We start from the raw sequence: 23,557 nt of genomic DNA, 5'->3' as shown, positions 1-23,557 counted from the left end.
CCAACTTAATGAAGTGGAACCTTCATCTGGATTGTAGCTCTTACCTTAACAAATGTTTGGGCCAGTGGACCAATCTCTCCAGCATTCTGCAGTAAGTTTGAAGATTCATCCAAATACCCATAGAGAGAGCTATGAACATTTGAAGCAACAAATGCAGTGCTAGATGGATCACTGACAGTTGGATTCAAAGTTAACTTAGGAGCTGCAATAGAACGGAAGAAGGATGGATCCTTGCTAAGCCCAAATGGTGCATGTTTATGGGTACTAGGAGAATTTTCAATATCATCAGAATTATTTTTCTCCACAAATGAACTATCGTTCTCCACAAATGAAGGAAGCATAACTTTACTATCAAAAGGAGTCACCTGAGCCATAGTTTGTTTCAGTACTAATGGCTGCTGACTCTGCTGGTTAATCATCGAAAGACCAAGTTGGGAACAGTTAGAGAGGTCACTGTTTCCTTCAGGATAAGCAGATTCTACAACACCAGGTACAGAACTTGACGGAACATTCGATGACAAAATTAAGTTTGAATCAGGAAAGATTGACCTTTCATAAAATTGGGAAGGCAAAGTAGACTGTTGTTGCTCATGATTATTACGCATTAGAAATGTATCTGCATAGGCATGTGCTTGTTGAGCCTGAGGCTTTTGCTGGTCATTATGTAACTGTTGCAACTGCTGGTGGGGCCCAGAATTTGCTTGGTTCTCCCGTAAATGTTGAGATTGAGAACTAATAATATGCTGTTGCAGAGCCTGCTGAAAATCTAGAAGAGGCATCAAATGGCTAGTTGAGCAGGGCTGTTGAATAAATTGAAATGGTTGTTGATTTTGTATCAATTGTTGCTTCAGAACATCATTCCCTCGCAGGTCCTCCAAAGCAGTAGCAGTCATAGCTTGATATTGATTGATGTCGCTCCCTACTAACAATGGATCAAATCTCTGTTGCATCCATGAGCTCATACCAAGTGATTGGGGATTGAAGGACTGCAAACCTTGATCTCCAGACCCAATCCTCGTCCACATAAGAGCATTTAGCTCATCTTGTTTGGTCTCTAAATGTAATGAAAATGCATAAGTGCTTAATTTACCAAAATGTCTAATTTTTGATGCACTGTCAAATTTACTGATAATGCACACTATTTTCTATGATCAGTCGCTAAAACATGGATATCATCTAGTATTCAGCACACTGTTAAATACTTGCCATTTGAGAAAGATTAGTGCAAGATGATCCATTCCTGACGATGAACATGGTTAAATATTCTTAGCATTGAATGGATTACATGTACTAGTGGAATTCAAATATTTACCATTAGGAAAGGGGACACCAAGATGCCAAGGACGCTTGAGCCTGAGCGGAAACAAAGATGGATACATAGGGAAGGTTGTTAGTGGCTCAATTTCCCACAATGAGACCCTCATCTGTCTCTCACCTGTCGTAGATTCATCCCATCCAACCTGCAGTTACTAGAATGGTATATCAGTTCAATAGCAGCAAATGAACAATATAAAAACCAAAAATTATCCCTACTCAATATCTTAGTATTGATATCAGAGAATATCAGAAATTACATCATAAAATTTTTAATTTTATTTTTTTTAAAGAACCTCAAACATCCATTCTCATGAAATGTGAGTGATTACTAAAAACATTAAAAAAAAAACTTCTATAATAGAGCAACTAGTATAGTTTAGGAGAATGCAATGTGAAAAAATATGTAAAACGGAATGACCATGTTCAAAAAATAATAATTAGATTTTATAATTAGGCAAGTTGAATTGATTAGAAGAGTGAGGGATACACAGAAAGCAAAAGAAAACTCCAGTTGATGACTAAAAGCAAGGTCTAAAATTTTGATATCAGCACCTATTTCAGCCTCTAGTTGAAATAATATGGTCATCAGTGTTGATCCATACCCACAAATAGGTCGAGACAAGACAGACCATCCTGTCCAAATTTTAAGCCAATTTCACTTCTATGATCACCTCCCACAAGGCATATTTACAATAGAAACAATAAACATATGGATCTCATAATCAGTTGAATTAATATTACATAGCAATAACATAACTACACTACTAGTCAATATAATTCTCATCAGTGTGAGATAGAATCCGAAACAATTAGATTGCATGGACAATGACAAAACAAAGTCACATTGGTTCAACAAGTGTGCAAGATTAAATGAGGGTCAACCTGATTTAGCACCAAGAATAACTCGAAACATTAAAAGAGGAAAATATTATTAATTGAAAGATGTCACAATACAAAGGGATCTTAAGCCCTTTTATAAGCAGACAATGAGAGCTCTAGTGCCTCTTGTTGGATTTAGCAAATCAGTTAGGTGTTATGTGTTGAGTTCTTCCAATAGACTAGTATCTTTTCGTACTTTCATTGGAACTAGCATTATCTGCATGTATGAGTTGGTTGCCCAAGGGAGGAAGAGCTAGAACCAAAGTTGCAAAGTACAACTCGTGGGCAAATTAATAGACAAAGCAAGGAGTTTGAATGTCTTTGATAAGATATTAGATCCTCTATAATGAAAATTGAACTAATATTTAATTCAGGTAATAAATCAAAAATAAAATCTTTAGAATATATTTTTCTCACAATGCAAAAAGTATTAGTGGAGTGGGCCTAAAGTTTTTGTTTTGTTGTAGTTTATAGAAAATCTTATATTCATTTTATCTACAATATGGATCTAATATAAATTTTATAAAATGTTATACTCAATTTTCTACAAAGCGGCAATTAAACATGCTATGTTATATGAAGTTGAATGTTAAGATATAACTCACAAAATGAGTGTAACAGAAATTTCAAGATGTTAAGATATATGTATAGACATATGAGGATAGATAGGATAAAACATGAGATTATTAGAGCTAAAGTCAAGATTGCACTTAAAAAAAAAAAAGACAGTCAAATGCATAAAGCTCCTGGCAATCTAGGTCCCGAGGAAGGATATATTGTACGCAGTCTTATCCTACTTTGCAAGAGACCAAGACTTGAATATGTGACCTCCAGGTCACATAGCAACAACTTTACCATTACACCAAGGTTCGGAGTTGCACTTATTAAAAGAAAACTGATAAACACATTTAAGATGATACAAATATGTACTTAGATAATCAATAAATGATCCACTTAGACAATGTAAACTATGACAAATACATATATTAAACAAGAAAGAGAAAGACCAAAGACTTGGATAGTGTGTGTGTGTGAGTATATTAGTTATCATATTATCATTATATATTAGTTAATATATCTATCAATTAGTTAATTGTCAATTAGGTAAAATAGATTCCTAATTTGTATATAAATATGTCTTACTCTTCAATAAAGATTATCAAATCTTTTTATCTCAAAGAACATGGTATCAGAGCAACTTCAAAATTAGGGATTCAAAATTAGGATTACCTCTCACGTACTTTCATCTCCACAGCACGTCAACGCCTCATCGCCGCCCACACGCATGCACCTCCACGGACCAGCCACGACCTCCTCGCCAATACTCTTTCCTTCCCTCCTCTGTCCGCGCTGAAAGTCGGCTGCATCTCGTTACCACACCGATCATTGTTCATTACCGCAATAGTCACTGTTGCGCCTCCTGACTCCACGACACACAACACACGAGGCTGCTCCTGTGCTGACCCACTGCCGCACGGGGCGCCTGCTCTCCTTCCACGACGTTGTCATCTTAAATTCCGACCGAGCAGCCACCGCATCAATGCTCTCTCATTACGCATCATCAAAAGCATTGTCGATGTCACCCAATCTCGGCTACCAGCAATCCTTGCTGCTACCCTAAACCTGTCACCCTACTTTCCTCGACGCAAGCAGCACCTAAGTGTGAGTGGGTTTGTCTATACTTGTTGGTTTAGATCTTCCTTCAATTCTTCTTTTTGACCTTCTTTAGGATAAAGTCTCATGGCTGAAAATAAATCTTCTATTGTGATGATGTGGTGTTTGTGATTCCTAAAATCTCGAACTATAAGCAAAATGATTTGAACTATTTGGATTGGAATAAGACTGTACGTCTTTATCTATGAAGTATTGACAAATATGGTCATTTGACTGATAACCCTCTTCAGGATTATTTGAAGTAGATATGGCTTAGAGAGGATACTCACTTGTTCTTTTAGATTCGAAATTGTATTGATAGTGAGATAATTCGTTTGATCAATCATTGTGGATTTATTAAAGAACTAGTGGATTACTAGGAATTTTTTAAGTAGGGAAAAGGAATCTCTCTCGCATGTATGAGGTTTGTAAAACATTTTACCGTGTGAAAAAACAAAATAGACATTTAATCAATTATTTTATGGCATTCAAAAAACAAATGAGGAGCTTAGGATGTTGCTGTCATTTAGTTCTGATGTGAAGGTTCAACAACGCCAACGAAAGTAGATGGCTATCATGAGCTTCCTTGCTAGCTTATCTCCTAACTTTGAGTTTGTGAAGTCACAAGTTCTCTCTAATTTTGAGATCTCCTGTTTACAAGATGTATTTAGTCGTGTTCTCCAACTGCACCCATTCCGCTTAGTGGTGTTTTAGTGAGTCGCAACAGTGGAAACAAAGGAGATGGCTCACATGACTTTGAAACTTGAAGACTTGAACGTCGAATTCGAGTGGTATTATATGCAACTACTATCATAATCCAAGTTATATGAAGTTTGTGTAAAAAGATACAGTATAAAAATCAGCAAAAGCACTTGTCCCATATTACATCCACTAATGATGCCACGGGTAAATTGGTCCTTATCTCTACAGATGAATTTGCCAAGTTCTCAAAATATAAGGAATCACTCCCATCTTCATCTCCCTCTATGTCTGTTATTGTTGATTCAGGTAAATAAAATGCATTTCTTCTTTCCTCATCCTCCAAATGGGTCATTTGATTCTAATGTCACGGGTCATATGATGGGTAATATAGTCTCTTTTCTACTTTTCAATCCAAAACTAACACTCCTATAGTTACTTTAGTTGATGGGTCTACATCTTATGTTTGTGAGTCTGGCAGTATCAATCTTATCCCTTTGCTTCCTCTGCCCCCTATCTTACATTTACCTAATTTATCCTTTAATTTGCTAACTGTCAGTCAACTAACTCGTAATCTTAACTATTGCATCTCATTTTTTTCTATCATTATTTATTTCAAGATCTTTTGATGAAGAAAATTATTGGTAAAAGACATGAGTTTGGAGACCTCTACATTCTTGACACACCGCTCCCAAATTCTCTTGCTTGCTCGAGTGTCACTTCTCCTTTCAAGACTCATTGTAGGTTGGGACATCCATCTCTCTTTGTTGTAAAAGCTTTATCCATAATATTGTAAGGTGTCTTCATTAGATTGTGAGTCATGTCAGTTTGTAAAACATCACCGTCTTAATTCGAGTTCTAGAGTAAATAAAGATACTACTATTCATTTTGAATTAGTTCATTCTAATATTTGGGATCCTTGTCCTATTTTGTCTAAACCTGATTTTAGGCATTATTACTTTTGTGAATGATTATTCTCATGTAACTTGGTTATATTTAATGAAAAATCGTTAACAACGTTATTTTCTCTGTTTTATACCTTTTATGCTGAGATTAAAACTCAATTCAATGCGTTTATATGTACTTTGCAAAGTGATACATCCAATTTATTCCAATCTTATATAGGCCAGAATGGAATGTTTCATGAAACCTTATGTGTTGATACTCCATCCAAAAATGGTGTTCCTTTTATTTCAAATGAATGTTCCCAAAGCTTTTTGGGTTGATGCAGTTTCACATATTTTCTCATAAACCGCATGTCATCCTCTATTCTTATCATAATGAGATCCCTTACAAAAATCTTTTTTCCAATAAGTCATTGTTTCATGTTAATCCTAGGATATTTGGTAGCACTTGTTTTGTTCAAGATATTCAATCGCATGTCACTAAATTAGATCTCAAGTCTTTGAAGTGTATCTTCCTTGGTTATTCTCATCTTCAAAAAGTTATAGGTGTTATTGTCCGGTATTAACAAATATCTTATCTCAATTGATGTTACCTTCATAGAAGACACACCTTATTTCCCGTCCTTAAATATTCCGACTCATCAAAGGGAGGATGATTTATTAGTGTATTCTATCACAACATCTTATGCACCCATCTCGGAATCAGCTCCTGTCAAGCCTTCTATTATTCAAGTCTACTCCAGATGTCAACCTCTTGATTCATGTCATGCACCTACTACTTCGTCATTAAATCCAGTCCCGAGCGATGATCTTCCTATTGTGTTACGCAAGGTAAACTTCAGTGTACTTATCGTACTTCGTCTTTTGTTTCTTATAACGGCTTGTCATCTTTCTCTTGTTCTTTTATTACTTCATTTGACTCTATCTCTATTCTTAAGCCTATCTGTAAGGCCATATTGCACCCCGATTAGAAAGATGCAATGATAAAGGAAATTAATGCTTTAGATAACAATGACACCTGAGACTTGGACGATCAACCTTTTTGGGAAACAAGCTATTGGATGCAATGAGTATTCACATTTAAAGTCAATCCGGATGAGTTACTTATGAGATTAAAAGCATGTATTGTCGTTAAAGGCTATACTCAAACCTATGGTGTGAATTATTCGAACACTTTTTCTCTTGTTGTAAAGTTGACATCGATTTGATTGTTTATTTCAATGGCCGCTACTCATCATTAGTCTTTACATCAACTTGATATTTTCAGGAGGTGTCTATGGAGCAACCTCCTAGTTTTTTTGCTAGGAGTCAAAGCAAGTTTGTCGCCTTCAAAAATTTAGATAGACTAGTAAATAATCTAATCAAGGTTTAAAGAAATCCTACCTATGTCACATCCACAAATGGAACATAACAAGGATGATAAAAATATGATGGCGAGAAATAAGATGAATGAGAAAAAGAAAATACTCAGTGCTCACTTGCCTTTCAGACCACGGTTGTAATTTGTCTCACTTGAAGTGGAATGAAAGCTTTTTTCACTCATTATGTTTTCCTTATGCTGACTAGTTTATAGGTTTCCCCTCATGCTAACCACAACAAAGCAAGATATAAATCCATGATAGAAGTGATTCAACAGTGATATAAGCCTACAAAAAGTTCAATAAAAGGGTAATATGTATTTCACTATAGGTAGATGGGACTGGCATGGCTAGATGGCAATCTGATATACCACCAAGCTACCCTAAACACTCAAAACTCGCAAAGAGAAGAAAAAAGTATTATTAATCAATAGATAAGGATTACATGGGATGTTAAGCCTTTAGATTAAAGGGACCATACGATAATTTTTTGTAAAATAACAACCTATTAGATTCAAAAAATATTCAACTTAAAAAATTTAAAGACACTAAGAAAACCCATCTACATTATTCTCCCCTATTAAAAGATCTCGACTCCATTTAAAAGAGTAACATGATTCGTCAAACTTTCCACCACCACATATAATTGTCAAGCAAATGGCAATCACTGGCGCCTCTAAAGAAGAGGGTTCCTAAGCATATTGAATGGCGCCTCTAAAGAAGAGGGTTCTTAAGCATATTGAATTGCAACATGAAAGTTAACAACCATTTGTCATAGTTTTTCTATGATCAAAAAAAAAAAAAAAAATGATTAACCAGGTTGAGTAACGTTGAGCCTGGGGTGACCGGCCAGATCCTACTAAAGTTTTCCACCGGCCATCAGAGTAAATCGAGAAGCGCTTACAGCGGACAGCCCAGGAGTCCAACATCCTTTAGTTGCGTGCCCCATTTGGAGGAAAAATTCTTACAAATTCGCCATAGCTAAGGCTCGAATCGCAGGTAACTGGGTGACAATCTGGATGCTCTACCACTGTACCATAGCCCCAGGGGCAATTTTTCTATGATCCAAGCATCTATATTAGGGAGTCCTTTTTGGAGGAATTTATGATTGCTTGCGTAACAGTAGCTCTCCTAATTTTAGGAGTCCACTGTAACAAAGGAGAAAGAATTGATTCCAAAATAGCAGAAATATGACCTCCAATCATGAAACAAAATACGAAGGCTTGAATTCCCTCAAAATGGAATAGATCCTTGGTATTAAAGATTTTTTTTTTAATTCAGTATGTACAAGTATTAGGGATTTATTTTTCTCATAGTGTCAAAAGGGCTAATCAGTTAATGGCACACAAATTTTCTAGTCAGACCTTTTAGGAAACTGATTAGAGAGAATACAAATAAGCATATTCTCCTATATTGCACTCTTTCTGTCTATGATGTGCATACTCCGCCCGTGACAACTTAATCATGGCCGGTCCCAAGTCCGGATAAAAGAGGAGGGTTGCGTTAAGTTGTCAGTCAGCGTTAAAACTATGATAAATATTTAATGAATGAATTCATTAAATTATTGTACTAATATTAGGTTGTTCCCCGAAAGGAATACGTTGCTGGTTCGACTATAACGTCTCGACAAGGACTGCTACATCTCCAGAACTCGGGTGTAGTGCTAAATATGCAAGAGTTCGCGTTGCAAGATCCGACTGTAACGTATCGGCAAGGACCGCTACATCTCCGAGGACTTGGGTGTTGTGTTAAATAAGCATGAGTTCTCATACCATAGGTTGGATAAGAACAAATGTGATAGGAAAACTAATAACCTAAGATTTGGAACATGGAACGAACCCTCACTGGTAAATCAATGGAAGTAGTAGATACGATGATTAAGAGAAAAATTAATATTTTGTATGTACAAGAAACAAAATGAGTAGGCGAGAAGGCAAAACTAATAGAGAATTCGAATTTTAAGTTATAGTATCATGAAAGAGTAAAGCAAGAAATGAAGTGGGTATTATTATAGATAGTCCTTTAAAGGATGAAGTTGTAGGAGTAGTTAGAAAAAAGAATAGAATTATAACCCTTAAGATAATAGTGACGAAAGAAACTATGAACATAATTAGCATATATGCATTGTAAGTAGGATTAGATGAAACTTCCAAATTAAGATTTTGAGACGACTTAGATGAAATATTAAATATATTCGAGGAGAAGGTAGAAGCAGAACCATTAGGTGAAATATACAGTGATTTTAATACAACATGGGATAAGATGGTATCAAAGTTAAAAATAATAGCTAAGAGTGTACTTGGTGAGTCAAAAGGACATGCACCACTAAATAAGGAATTTTAGTGGTAGAATGAGAAAATACAAGAGAAAGTAAGGAAAGATAGATAGCTTATAAGGAATTATATATTTGTAAGAATTAGGAAAACCTAAAAATATATACAATAGCCAAGAAAGAAGCTAAAAGAGTAGTGAATGAAGTAAAAAATGAAATTTTTGAATGATTATATCAAAAATTGGATACAAAAGAAGGGGAAATAGACATTTATAGAATAAGTAAAGTGAGAGAAAGGCAGACAAAAGATTTTATCTAAATAAAATGTATTAAAGATTAATATAATTAGGCACTAGTAAACGAGGGAAAAAAAAAAATGGTGGAAGAGGTATTTTTATCAACTTTTTAATAAAAGTTTAGGTGATCAACTTAACTTAGGTAATTTAAATAGATCAAATGAGTATAGAAATTTAAATTTTTATTGTAGAATTCAAACTTCAGAAGTAGAATAAGCTTTAAATGGAATGCACAATGGAAAAGTCGTTGGATCAGATGATATTTTGATAGAGGTATGGAAGTGTCTAAAAAAACAAGGTATTGAATAACTTACAAAATTATTTAACATGATATTGAAAATGAAAAAATATCTAATCGGAGAATAAGTACTCTAGTTTCCTTATATAAAAATAAGGGAGACGTACAAAATTGTGCAAACTATAGGGGTATTAAGCTAATGAGTGATACCATGAAACTTTGAGAAAAAGTAATAGAAGATTAAAGAAGGAGACCACAGCGACTGAAAATTAATTTAGGTTCATGCCGGGAAGGTCGACAATAAAAGCTATACATTTTATTAGACAATTAATTAAAAAATATCGAGAGCAAAAACAAGATCCACACATGTATTCATTGACTTAGCAAAAACTTATGATAAAGTCTCAAGAGAAATTATATAGAGAATTCTAGAAAAGAGAGGATGTTAGCGTAACATATATTGAATTAATTAAGGATATGCACAAGGATGTAACGACTAGAGTAAAGACTTCAAGCAGAGTAACTGAAACATTTCCAATAACGATACGGTTACATCAAGGATCAACTCTAAGTCCCTATCTCTTTACACTAATTATGGACAAACTCACTGCACATATTCAAGACAGTACCGTGGTACATGTTGCTTGCAAATGATATTATTTTGATAGATGAAACACGTGAAGAAGTAAATGCTAAACTAGAACCTGGGCGAAAAACACTAGAAGGGAAAGGTTTTAGACTTAGTAGAATAAAGGCAGAATATATGAAATTTAAGTTTAACAATATTAGATATATGAGAGAATTGTTAAGATAGGAAACGACGAGTTGCCCATAACCGAGAGATTTAGATATTTAGAATCATTTTTACAAAATGGAGGAATTGAGAGAGATGTCTTACATAGAATACAAGCAGGATGGTTGAAATGGAGGAGAACGTTGGGTGTTTTATGTGACAAAAAGTACTTCTAAAACTTAAAAGGAAAATTATACAAAATCGCAGTTAGACCTGTTAAGTTATATGGAGCTGAATGTTGGGCTATGACTCGAGCACATAAGCAAAAGATGAGAGTTGCAAAGATGAGGATGTTAAGGTGGATGTGTGGACATACAAGAATGGGCAGAATAAGAAATGAGAACATTAGAAAGAAAGTCAGAGTTACATCTATTGAGGGAAAACTCCGAGAGACATGTTTAAGATGGTATGGGCATGTACTTAGACGACCAATAAATGTTCTAGTTAGACGATGTGAAACTATAACAAACGCGCATATCAAACGAAGAAGACCAAAAAAGACTTAATTAATAATAATAAAACAAGATAAACTTTATGTAAATATAGATAGTGATATAATCGGAGATAGAGCTCAATGATGTAAAAGGATCCATATAGCCGACCCCACCTAGTGGGATAAGATTTGGTTGTTGTTATTGTTGTTTTGTCTATGATGTGCATCTACATGAATTTTATAGTTCACTACTAAGTGTAACTTCCTCCTAATAGGCGTGTATCTCTTGTATGCGCTTAATAAAGCTCTAAACAAACTCAAAAGAAAGGAAACTAGTAAGTAACAATCAGGTGATTACTAGACTCTTACCTATGGATTAGTTAATAGAATTATGGTAAGCAAGTTCGATAGAGTGTAAGATAAAATCCCAAAAACCTAATTTTTCTCCTATGAGACATAAAAGGAGATTTCCTAACCTATATTTAATAACATTAGTTTATCAATCAACATACATAGGATCTTTCAAGATAATTGAGAAATTTGGCATAGTTGCTTAGGTGTTTAACATGTATGACACTATGATATAAGCCTAACTACATCTCGTCTCATGGATGACTAATAAATCGAAAACAAGATTATAGTAAAATGTCCTTTGAGACCCATACAAAAAAAGTTCTTAAATGCCCTTGAATAGGTAGTTGTCCTTAGCCATACCGTCCAGTCAACACAATCACAAAGCTTCTATTTTAGATATCTCAAAAAATCATCCCCCAAAATCAACACATGTGACGTACTCATCCTTAAAGTGTTTAAATCTAATTATTTCCATCCTATGTAGGATGGCTATAACTAAGCTCAATGCATTAGCCTAGTTACAGGATTCATAACCTTGCAAAGGTCGGTGCTTTAAGATAAAAGTATCTCTAGGAGAAATTCAACTCACCTATCATATTCATGTTTGATGCCTAACTTTTTATGAACTAAGTGTCTTGTAGTTAGAGTGCAGTATGAATTTATATGGTATATCATCATCATCTAAAGGCTTAGCTAATAGGGTAGAAATATTTATCATGCATGAGTTTCATTGTAGTCTTATTGTCTCATTGAATTTCTTGTAAAAAAAGGAAATAAATAAGGTGCCCTTCTTGGGTTAGGGTTCCTCTAATTTTGAACCCAAAGCTAGAGCTATAGCAAGCTATCTTGAATAGTTTGGAAAGGTTCCAAGATGCCGGACAAAAGGAGTCTTAGTTATAGTTTCCTTGATTTCCTGAAAGCCTAAAGAGGAAAATTTAGTCCAATGAATCTCCCCTTTCATGAAGCAATTCATGATATGGCAGGTTAAAGTTAATCCTTAGCTGCTCTAATTTTGTCAAGATACGTACAGATCCCTTACACAGAAACATGAACCTGAAGAAGAAGAAAATGTAGGGCAGTAAAAATGAGCACTTCTAGCTAGGGTTGTAAACGAGCCGAGCCGAGTCGAGTCGAGCTGAGCCGATCTTTGGGGTGTTCAAGCTTATTTGATAAGCTAACCAAGCCGAGCCGAGCTTAAAATGAACCGAGTTTTTGAAATGATTGTTCAAGCTTGGCTTGATTTATTTTTTATGAGCTTGAGCTTGTTTGAAGCTTGGCTTGTTTAGATGTTATCAAGCTCTCAATTCAAACTTGACTTGAACTTGATTTGTTTAGATGCTATCGAGCTCTCAATTTAAGCTTGCTTGATTGTTTGAAACTTTTAGTTGTTTGATTGGTTATTGAACATGATAATTTAAACTTATTTGTGTATTTTATTTTATTTTATTATTTATTTAGCATATTGAAAAGAGTTTTATTAATGAATATGGTTCGTGATTCACGTTATTCACGAACGTTAACAAGCTTAACATATATGTGTCCAAGCTTTTTTTTTAGTTTAACGAGTTGTTCAAGCTTGTTTGTTTAATTAATCTTGTGTATATTAAACGAACATAAATAAGCTCTTAACAAGTCGAACACCAAACTTGTTCACGAACGCTCGGTTCATTTACAACCCTACTTCTTGCTTGGCATATGCTTTTTAGTCGATGGGAATTAAGGATAACTCATACGTGTGCTCTAAGTAGGTGTTTGAAGGCAAAGAAGCCTGTGCTTGTGAACTATGAAAATCCATACCAAAGTAACAAAGAGCCATTCCTACAAGATTCCCTATACACTGGGTTACAAAGAATACAAATGCTAGGTTACAAGGACATGAAGCAATAACAAGTGAAGTTAAGCATTTGTCAGTATTCAGTGCTATGTTGGCTAAGCTATTTCAATTATTTTAGATACAAGGAACACATCATTCAGAGGCAATGGAAGCCAAGGTGGAGAAAGATATAATTCAGTTTGATGTACCCACTGCGATCATGTTGGTCATCCTTACAGAGAATTCATCATTGGAAGTATCCCTGAAGGCCTGGACCATTAACAGTCAAAGGTAGAGCATCTCAACAAGGGTGTATACCTAGCTAATTCAGTTCCAGGTAGATATAGACCTCATAGATGATAGTTTCTCTCTTCAACAATGAATAAACCTGAAGTATGTCTATCTCAGCCTGCATCTTTCAATAGATCCTCGGCTTCTTGAAATCTAGATCACATGCCTCATTTATCATGATCAGTCTTTTTCCCGTATGACTTCTTTACATCAAGCTACACTTAATGAATTCCATGCGACTGTAGATGGCCAAGGAATGAGTAGCCTTTCATTTCGCAGTCTCATTTATCCCTCATACGTATTCCAAACTTTCCCTTCATCATTGCTTTTGTTAGTAAATTAACTTCAATGATCAACAGAATTATGAGCAAGTTAATCCCTATACCTCTCAACTCATACATATGCATACTCCTTGCAAAGGTATTGCATCTCCGTTACAGATTCACAATAGTCTAGGTGATCCATCTCGAATAAACTTCAAAGAAATGGTAGCCACTCCAAGTAGTTTAATTGTACTTTAGTTGAGTTTCAGTCATTTCAGTAATAGCCACGGCACTTAAGCTACTGACAATAGATGGTGGTTCACTTGTTTGGTTACCTCATTTTCACATGAGGTCTTAGTAGAGTTCTGTCAAAGTATACAAAATATTTTATTAGTTATATTGATGTTGCAGAAACAACTGCAAAACACATCAAGGAAACAGCACGGGCAATGGGTTTGAAGTTAGTTGTCCCAAGAGTACAAGGATGATTGTAAATGTACAAAGTAGATTTTTATTATGAAAGATTATTCTAAAGCGTTGACCTAATTGTTTAAAGTATCTCCTATTTTTGGTTGCGAATCAAAATCCAATTTGATGTTCATGTTTGTACTATTAAGTATGATAATGCTCATGAATGTTTCTCATCCAAGTTCCATGCATAAGAGCACTCACAACTCCTCCCTCCCCCTAGCCTCTTGACGGTAGGCTAAAAGCTAACCCCGTGATTTACCTCCATTCACATAACCTGGAGACAGGCTGTGAGGAACATCTAAGATGAGCGTAATAACCTTTTGGTACGATACATACGAGCACTCACATCATTATCCATCAACCATCAAAGTGGGTACTCCGCAAGAAAGCTAGACTCCATATGGCACCATGCTGGTCAGTTTACATGTCCAGTTTACAATGGCAGGCTCAGGAATTTGAATTAAAGATTAGCAAATTAACATTAGTTTTTCAAATATTATATAAGGAGGTCAAAATAACAGTGATTTTTTCAAAATGGATATGTATCCTAGTGTCAAATATGATTTCTTCAAAGTGCGAGCACAGGAACTTGTCAGGAAAAAGGTCCAAATTTAGGACACATGTTAGAGGGCATGCTAAACTATATATACCTGCATGCATACTAGTGCATAACAGTGCAGCTAGAACAAGCATGTCATTGCAAGAATAACTTAGAGAAACTTAATGCTTCAAAAGAATGATGCACAAAAAAAATAAAAGAACAGAAGCACATGTAAGTGTACAAGAAAAATTGGAGAAAACCAAGAGTGATGTAACACCTAATCTCAAATCAAAACTCACAGAACATTTGTACGAGTGAATATCTTTAGCAAGAATAACTATCTCACAGAGAAAAGAAGAAAAAGAATCTATTATAAAGATTAATTAAACTAAAGTTTTGACTGAAAGATGATTAGTTTATTAACATGACACTTCTTTTATAGACTCAACCTTGTACATTAAGGCGGCACAATTTTTATAGACTCGAACACAAAGAAATAAATATTAAAAAAACATCTTTCCCATTAAACTTCTACCAAATTAACAATATCATACCAAAATAGAACAATTGCCAATCATTTCAAATTGATGACTTTTTTCTTTGATTCCTTGCGTACATTAAGGAGATTGATAATAAACTTATAGAAAGACAACACAAACAATACATTCATAAATAGACCTCACCATCTCCCAATTAACAATCATCAAACAATTCAAAAAACTTAACATAATAAACAGAAACCAGAGTATAAGATTTACCTTCACTGACCTCCAATGAGAATTTGGCCAACGTACAGGATCCAAATCGCTTATGCTAGTAATTGTTCCCATGTACCTTCGCTTAGTACAAATTGAAATAAGAAAAGCTGTTTATGCAAGGGAATCAACTTGGCTAGACTTAAGAATTATACTAGCGTATTTCAATCAAATGCAAAGAAACATAATATTTCACCTGCGAACACTGCATTCTTCTGTCTCAAAAAGCATTCGGAATCGCATACCAACAGAAACACGCATATGAAAAACAGCCTTGATGTACTTGGAAAGTGGTATCATAAACTCAGATGGACTCGCCCTGTATTAAAAATAGGGAAATTATTTTAGTGAGCACCCTGATACAGAAAAGTGATATGTACAAACTATTGTAGCTACCTTGGGTTATAGAATACAGTAAAATGACTGTTCGTAGAGGCAGCATGAGCTGCAGCAGCAAGGAGCCCTATGTGCATGCTGTCACTTGATAAAACTGAAGATGGCATCACAGTTTGTGGTCGACTTGCACGCCTTATTCCCAACAAAAGCTGATTCTTCTCATTCCTATATGTAAGAATAACAATTTTTATTCAAAGAAGTAGAGAAAATTTTATCTGAAACCTCACAGAAAGCAGAAGAAAAATTATACAGACCAGATAAAAAGAACAGAATCACCGGCAATTAATCTCTTAGCACTAATGAACACACTCCAACCTGTGGTCAGAAGATGCCTTTTTGGTTGACCTGCAATCATCAGGTAAAAAATTAGGATGATTCAATAAAACACCTTATTCAGAAGCTAAACAGAGAGACTGGATTGTTGCCATAGTTGCAGCTGAATTTGAGGGGTCTAATAGTTATATCTCCAAAATTAAATTAAAGGCCTGTAAAACAATAAAGTTGTTAAGAAATTAATGACTCAGTTCTAATTATTCCAGGATCTCAGTGGGGAGCAAAACTCAAAAGGCTCTTTAACAAACACCAATCAATTTTGAAGAAATTGACTATGAAGATTTGTAAATCATCTAGTATCAAGTATGTCTAATTGATTTAGTTTCTCTCTAAGCTTCAGACAAGATCATCACATGCTGCATCATAATGCATAATTAGAACTGAAGATTATATTAATAAATATGACAAAGCAGATAAGAGGATTCGTGAAAGTGAGAGAATACTGAGTTTCTAAATTAATAAGAAGCGGATATATCAAAGTAAGACTAATGAAGAATGTCAATATAGATAACAATAATACAGTTGGAGCCATACTTCTCCATAGCAAAAGTTTCTTTATCATAAGGATGTCAAAGCTGCATCAACTCAGTAGCTTACAATCTCATTCTTCTCCAATATGGTCGTTGGAATCAACAAAAAATGGGTGTTCATATAATCATATGGATAAGAAAAGATTGTGACTTATTCATTTCCCAATACAAACTTCCAAAGTAGATTTCCTTTTATGTCAGAGGTCCTAATACATCATTTCTTTGACAAGAAAAGCATTGTTTCTCTTGCCTTTTTGAATGATAATAATAAGGGAAGTGGTAATCATGTAACATAAAGGGAACATCAATTATGCTGAAATAGTATTCAGGCTTTGTATGATCATTTTTCACAGGCAAATAAAGCACATTTTATCAGTGGAACATAAAGCCACGAGAATCATATATGGATTTTCTGACAGCAGAAATTGCCTTAATAACAGAACATATGTTGCTGATTTGAGTAGTATTTCTGGTTAATTTACTGCAAATAAACTGAGATTAGAACTCCATTCCACTTACCTCGGTAAATGTGCCGAAACTTCCACTCAAAATCATGAAGATCACGTGCAATAAGTTCCTGAGCTGGTGGCTGTTGGGAGAAATCCTATAATACAGTGAAATTGCAACAATGAATAACTTAATTTCTCTGCTGATTCCAATAAATTGCCATAAGAACAATGCAATTTGCTTCTATGTCTAACCCACGTACCAGTGGTGGAAACACTTTCTCAGCTGCACGGCGAGGGACAGAAAATCCTCCATGAGTGCTGGTATCACTTGCAGTTAAAGTTTTGCAGAAATAGTTTGTTGGCTGCTTGCTCAGAACACCCATCTCGATTGGAAAATATGCATCTTTCTGTTCTTGCTGCAGATGATACAATGTACAATTTTTCCAACATTAAACTAAATTGACCATTGGAACTGCTTATCTCAACTAATTTACCAGGCTTAAAGGTTGCAGAGTCATCTGAGCATAAACTTCGTCAGTTTCAGCATCTGCCTATAATTTGTAATATCCATTAATTACATAGATTGTTCATTCTGGAATGAATATGGACGTGTGACTAGATAAAAAATTCATGAACTCACATGCATTGTTACATTGTGAAGTTGGCAAAACAACTGAGGAGGCAAACTTGGGTAATTAGGAATATGTCCCTCGACTTCCTTGTTTGTGGAAACCGCTACCTTAATTAAAGACGACATTGAATAAAAAAAAATAATAGTATGTCAGCATCTACTTCTTCTCGCAGGTGGTAAAAACATTTTTAAAATTTTAAAAATAAAAACACACATTTGCACAATTTTACCTGCTCGCTATGACCCTGAGGAAAGTAGACCACCCTGGTACCGGCCGTCGGCAAACATACAAGTGGTCCGGCGCAGGCATGCCAGAGCTCCGAATTCAAGCATCTCTTCTCATCGGCTAATATAACACCACGAAGACCAAGGTCACGTATGTTAGCACGACGACTAAACGAATACACAAGATAAAAGCGATTAAAAAAACACCTTCCTGTGCTTGCTCGCCAATACCTACGGTCGAAAGCTTCATCCTTTACGGACCACTTTAATCAATACCTCACCTGCCACTTCATGGACCACATAACTCAATGCCTAGAAGTGAAGCTCCAAAGAAGCAATCATGAACTAACCTAGGGTTTCAAAAGCTCTTCAAACTGCCAAAACAACGTCATTGCAGCCCTAACTCCGAGAAGTGGCGACTAGTAAAGACAAGCATCGCAGAGGCAAGGCGAAGGCTGGGTTGACATGCCTAAAATAACTTAGAGCGACGCATTCCCCGTAAGAAAGAAGTGACGCGAGCAAGCGACAACCTTCACGGCGCCGAACAGGGTGACGTCGTGGACGCGCATTCGTTGGCGGGGTAAGGAGGGGGGCTCATCCGAGCTCGGAGAAGCTCTCGTTCTTCGAGGTCGCCATGGGAATCCACCTCGCCCGAGCCCTCCAAGAATCTCTGAACCCAACGCAGTAAAGCAACAGAGTGGGCAGCGACGGATGAACGACGATATCATCAAATCAAGTAAGATTGCGAAATTTCATGGTTACCCTCGCCCGCAAAATTCAAATTAATAAAAAAAATACCTGCCTTCCACGGTTCCACCTCATAAAATCTATATGCGTGACATTATAATCAACATCGGATTATCCCCAAGTCAAATCGAACGGCTCATATTTCATTTCATTTAGCTCTTTATTTTGGTAGCGCTGCGCACACCGCTTTCGCCTCCTTTTGATTTTACCTTACTTGTCATTGGATGTTGACGTGAAGAAGGAGCGGACCCACTTCAGTTCTAATAGATTCTTTCACAAAGGGTAGGCAAAAAAAGATAAAATTTCACAGCAGCAATCCCCAACGTCCAAGCGGGCGCCAATTGATCCGGACCGTTCCTGTGGGATTCCGGCGATTGGCCTACCACTTTTTTGGTGTACTGAAGGAGGCCGTACCCACAATATCTCCGTCGGCGCTGCAGTAGGGTCGCGGGAATAGAAAATTGTGATGTGACGGGACGTTTGTCACGCTCTCATTCTGCCCGTAAGCCGTACGCGTAGCATCTCAACGTGCAGGTAGCGCGCTAGTTTTTATCCGGCGGCAGTGGCGGTGGCAGTCAGCTCGCCGCACGGACACACCACGTCCCGAGGAGGCTCCGCTTAACTTTCGGAATCCCCCAAATGCCCCCGACTCTGCGGAAACGCAAGGCACTCGTATGCGGACGCGACGGGGCCCACCGCTGCACGAATTATTGCGCTGCCGAGCGGGCCCACCGTGTCCGCGTGTCGGATTCGCGAAGGTGCGGGTCGCTGTAAGCGCGGTGACGTTACCGAATCAGGGAGTGCGGGATGGCCTCGGCAGGAAGTGTCGACGCGGTGGTGGGTCCGGTAGGGTGATCACACCTGGGATCACGTGGGCGGAAGAGGTTGGTGGGTCCGGTCATGGGGCGCAGTCAAGGTCCTGTGCTGCCCGTGCACATCGGATTGGGTCACCGATCGTACTGGTAACCTCCCCACCGTGTCGTCGTGCGTGTGGATGAGGTTGACGGAGGATCGGTCGTGCAAGGTGCGTGGGCGGGTGACTGGGTGCAGGGTAAGAGTAGGGAGTGGAATCCAGTCGGATTCCTCGGTGCGGGCGCTGTTAATGCCGGGTGAGATGACCAATAAGAGTGAGATTAGAGAGGCAGGTCAACAATTGGACCAGATGGTTCATATCATGCACAGATAGATGCGCCAGACGATGGACCCAGACGTCACGTGCGACGAATTCTTGTTGACCGAAAATCAAAATGCCATCGCAGACATCAAAAGAATATTTATGGACAATCCATCAAATACACAAATAATTTAAGTATTTATAAACTCGCCAAAATTCCTTTTTTTAAAAAAAATGTAAATTGATTCATAAATCAATTAGACTTTCGAATTCAACACGAGCAAAGTAAATAACCTATAAATTATTTTACTTTTAATTTTTTTAATTAAAATAAAAACATCAATATCAATATTTAAGATGATGTCAAGAAAAAAAATTACGTCAAGAAGTTTATACTGACTTTAAAATTTTAATTTCAAAGTTTCAGATTAGCGTTAATCAAAATAAGTTGCACCGAGTACTTAGTAAAAATAGGCATGAATTAATTTATAAATCACCTTATAACCTAATTTTTATCAAAAAGAATTTTTAAACATAATATACTTCGATAAATGCAACGCGCATCTATTTTATAAATTCAACATGCTTGGAAATTAATCTTGTCTAGGAATGTCGATGAATGAATCATCGATGAATTAACTTTGTTACTAATTTAATGACCAATCATTGGATGACAGTGAGGATGATATGGTTCTATGAGCCTGGACAACATCAAATAGGAGAAAAAGATGTTAGAATGACAATAAGAGGTTGCCAAATATAGCCACTCCGACGTTAAGTTAGAGGATGAGGAAAAGAACAATATTAGAATTTTGATGTACATAGGTGTGATTGTAATACCCCGGTTCTGAGATTCTGGTTAAATATGACTTAAAAGGTTAGATGGTACTATCCATATCACCAAGGTGCACCTTCCTTTTCGGAAGCCCAAACTTAAGAACTCCAAAGTTAAGCGTGCTTGGCTTGGAGAAATCTGAGGATGGGTGACCTCCTGGGAAGTTTTCCAGGGTGCGTGCGAGTGAGGACAAAGCACGCTGAAAGGACCTCCGGTGGTCTGTGGAGCTAGTCATCAAACCGATAGGTAATTCTGGTGTCGTTCCCGGTTCGGTCTAGATGGGGCCGCCCGGGTCGGGGCGTTACAGATGGTATCAGAGCGACCTTGCGACCGTGAGTGCGCCTGTGGTAGAAGCACCCAGGGCACCACCTAGCGAGGGAGATTCTGGGATTTGTTTGTGGTGTGATTTGTGGTTACACAACGAGGACGTTGTGTCTTTAAGTGGGGGTGATTGTAATACCCCGGTTCTGAGATTCTGGTTAAATATGACTTAAAAGGTTAGATGGTACTATCCATATCACCAAGGTGCACCTTCCTTTTCGGAAGCCCAAACTTAAGAACTCCAAAGTTAAGCGTGCTTGGCTTGGAGAAATCTGAGGATGGGTGACCTCCTGGGAAGTTTTCCAGGGTGCGTGCGAGTGAGGACAAAGCACGCTGAAAGGACCTCCGGTGGTCTGTGGAGCTAGTCATCAAACCGATAGGTAATTCTGGTGTCGTTCCCGGTTCGGTCTAGATGGGGCCGCCCGGGTCGGGGCGTTACAGTACGTATTTACCTTGAATACCAGATAGGGCTATCTTTTATAAAGAGACGACAAACTTTTTCCTTCCACTACAAAAAAAACTGCAATTTAGCGACAAATATTTGCGACAAAAATTATTCGTCGCAAATTTGTGACATCTTTTGTAACAAAAAAAAAAGAACTTGTGGCAGATTAGCAACAACGTTTACGACAAAAACAATTTCATCATCAATTAGCAACAAAATAATATTCGTTGCAAATTTTATTGGAAATTAGCAACTAACTAAAATATTCATTGCAAATATTGTGGCAAATTTAGGATTCGTCGTAAATTTTTAGACGAATTTAGGATTCGTCACAATTTTGTGACGAATTTAGTATTCGTCATAAAAAATCATTTGTTTACCCAGCAGCCGGAAATTCCAAATTTATATATATAAAAACTCAAATCTGCGACGAATTTAAAAATTCATCGCAGATTGTGAATATTATTTTTTTAGAAAAAGAAATTTTCAGGGACCGGTTGAGGTACCTGGAGAGCTCAGAATGAAATGAAATCAAATCCCATGGATTTCTAAAAATCCCTTGATCATATGGTTGCCCTCAAATATAAATTTTACCCAATATATTAAGATTATTAATTTTATGAAGGTTACTAATAATTTTCAAACATCTTTGTGGAAAAAATAACCGGTGGGATAAAATTAGTGGTTGAGGATATTTATAAAATTAAGAGAATTTTATGAACTCATAAAAACTGATTTCATCTCATTCTGAGCTCTCTAGGTATCAACTGTCTTCGAATATTTCAAAATAAGTGTGACTTTTCAATACACATTAGTATATAAATTTAACTAAGTCTTACTTGCTCACAATTGATTTAGCAAATTAGAAATAAATATAATCAGTCAAATTATTTTTTACGAGTATTTCTATGATCAAGGGAATTTTAGGAACCCATAGGAACTGGTTTAATCTTATTCTGAGATCTTTAGGCACTAATTTTATCCCATCGGTGATTTTTTTACCTCAAAGATGTCTAAAAAATATTAATCACCTTCATAAAATCAATAATCTCACTATATTAAGTAAAATTTATATTTAAGGACATCTATATGATCAGAGGATTTTTAGAAACTCATAGGAACTTGTTTTTATCTCATTCTGAGCTCTCTAAGTACCTCAACCGACCCAAAAAAATTTAAATTTATATATAAAAAGACTCAAATCCATGACTAATTTTGAAATTCGTCACAGATCTGGGATGAATTTTGAAATTCGTCGCAGATCTGAGATAAATTTTGAAATTCGTTGCAGATCTGGGATGAATTTTGAAATTCATCGCAGATCTAGGATAAATTTTGAAATTCGTCACAGATCTGGGATAAATTTTGAAATTCATCGCAGATCTGGAACGAATTCTGAAATTCGTCGCAGATTTACGATGAATTTTACAACAAGTTTATTTTTGTCGCAAAAGGAACCTAACCTTTTAACTGTTGGATCGTGACACGTCGATAGAGGGGGGGGTGAATATCGATTCGAAAAACAACGTTGAAAAAGAGTTAAGCGCAGCGGAATTTAAAAGGACAGACATAGTAATTTTACTTCATTAGGAGCCTGTGACGACTCCTACTCGAAGGTCCGTACTCCGTGAGTACTTTCGTTGGGCAATTTACTAGCAGTTCGAAATGATAATTACAAAAGCAGTACAAGAAATGCTAATAAACAGTAAAACAAAGTTATACCGACAGAAGGAAAGCTACAAGGAAAAGAGCGCGTTGTCGGAGCTTCGTTAGCGTCGTTGGAGCGCAGAGCAAGCAGTCTAAGAGTTCTGAGTTGATGACGAAGCTCCACCCCTAGGGCTTCTTTTATATGCTGCTCCGGGCACCTGGATCCCTTCCGGGCGCCCTGGTGAGACGTGGCAAGTATAATCAGCGAATTCCACGTGGCGACGACTCGGCTTGGATAAAATTCGCCTCCGGGCGCCCGGACCCCTCTTCTCCAAAAAGTCCTTCTCCTGCAAGAAAAGGTTAGTCCGAGGTAAATATACCTTACAACACAGATTGTTAGCACAGTTTTATAGATAAGCAAATTGAGTATGAATTAGCAAAACAGAGTATGACTTAGATTCTGTCTTTCCGAGACCGGAATCTAGTCACGATCTCGACTTAGATATCCGAAATGGATCTAAGATGGATCGACGCCTAATGTTCCCTTCCCGGG

The 23,557-nt window shown here is 36.7% G+C and overlaps 1 protein-coding gene across 2 annotated transcripts in view; it reads right to left on the bottom strand.

Annotated features, from left to right (window-relative positions):
• LOC121969702 (auxin response factor 12-like) overlaps positions 1–18,642 on the bottom strand; it is a 35,197-nt gene extending 16,555 nt beyond the window's left edge. Inside the window, exons 1-13 of one of the 2 annotated variants that reach the window (XM_042519931.1) lie at positions 18,246–18,642; positions 18,103–18,176; positions 17,901–18,016; positions 17,680–17,778; positions 17,534–17,590; positions 17,300–17,455; positions 17,110–17,194; positions 15,982–16,072; positions 15,728–15,892; positions 15,528–15,650; positions 15,335–15,410; positions 1,313–1,460; positions 45–1,054 (exon numbers count right to left, since the gene is read on the bottom strand). In XM_042519931.1, coding sequence (XP_042375865.1) covers positions 45–1,054; positions 1,313–1,460; positions 15,335–15,410; positions 15,528–15,650; positions 15,728–15,892; positions 15,982–16,072; positions 17,110–17,194; positions 17,300–17,455; positions 17,534–17,590; positions 17,680–17,778; positions 17,901–18,016; positions 18,103–18,145 — 2,169 coding nt within the window. In that variant the 5' untranslated portion in view covers positions 18,146–18,176; positions 18,246–18,642. Of the gene's footprint in view, positions 1–44; positions 1,055–1,312; positions 1,461–15,334; positions 15,411–15,527; positions 15,651–15,727; positions 15,893–15,981; positions 16,073–17,109; positions 17,195–17,299; positions 17,456–17,533; positions 17,591–17,679; positions 17,779–17,900; positions 18,017–18,102; positions 18,177–18,245 lie in introns of those variants that run through there. The other variant, XM_042519932.1, reaches the window with a different exon arrangement.
• Positions 18,643–23,557: the final 4,915 nt, after the last annotated feature.

Source organism: Zingiber officinale, chromosome 4A (genome assembly GCF_018446385.1).
Source record: "Zingiber officinale cultivar Zhangliang chromosome 4A, Zo_v1.1, whole genome shotgun sequence".
NCBI classification, from domain to species: Eukaryota; Viridiplantae; Streptophyta; class Magnoliopsida; order Zingiberales; family Zingiberaceae; genus Zingiber; species Zingiber officinale.
Note: the sequence above shows the minus strand (reverse complement) of the source record. Positions and strands in the feature narration are given on the sequence as shown.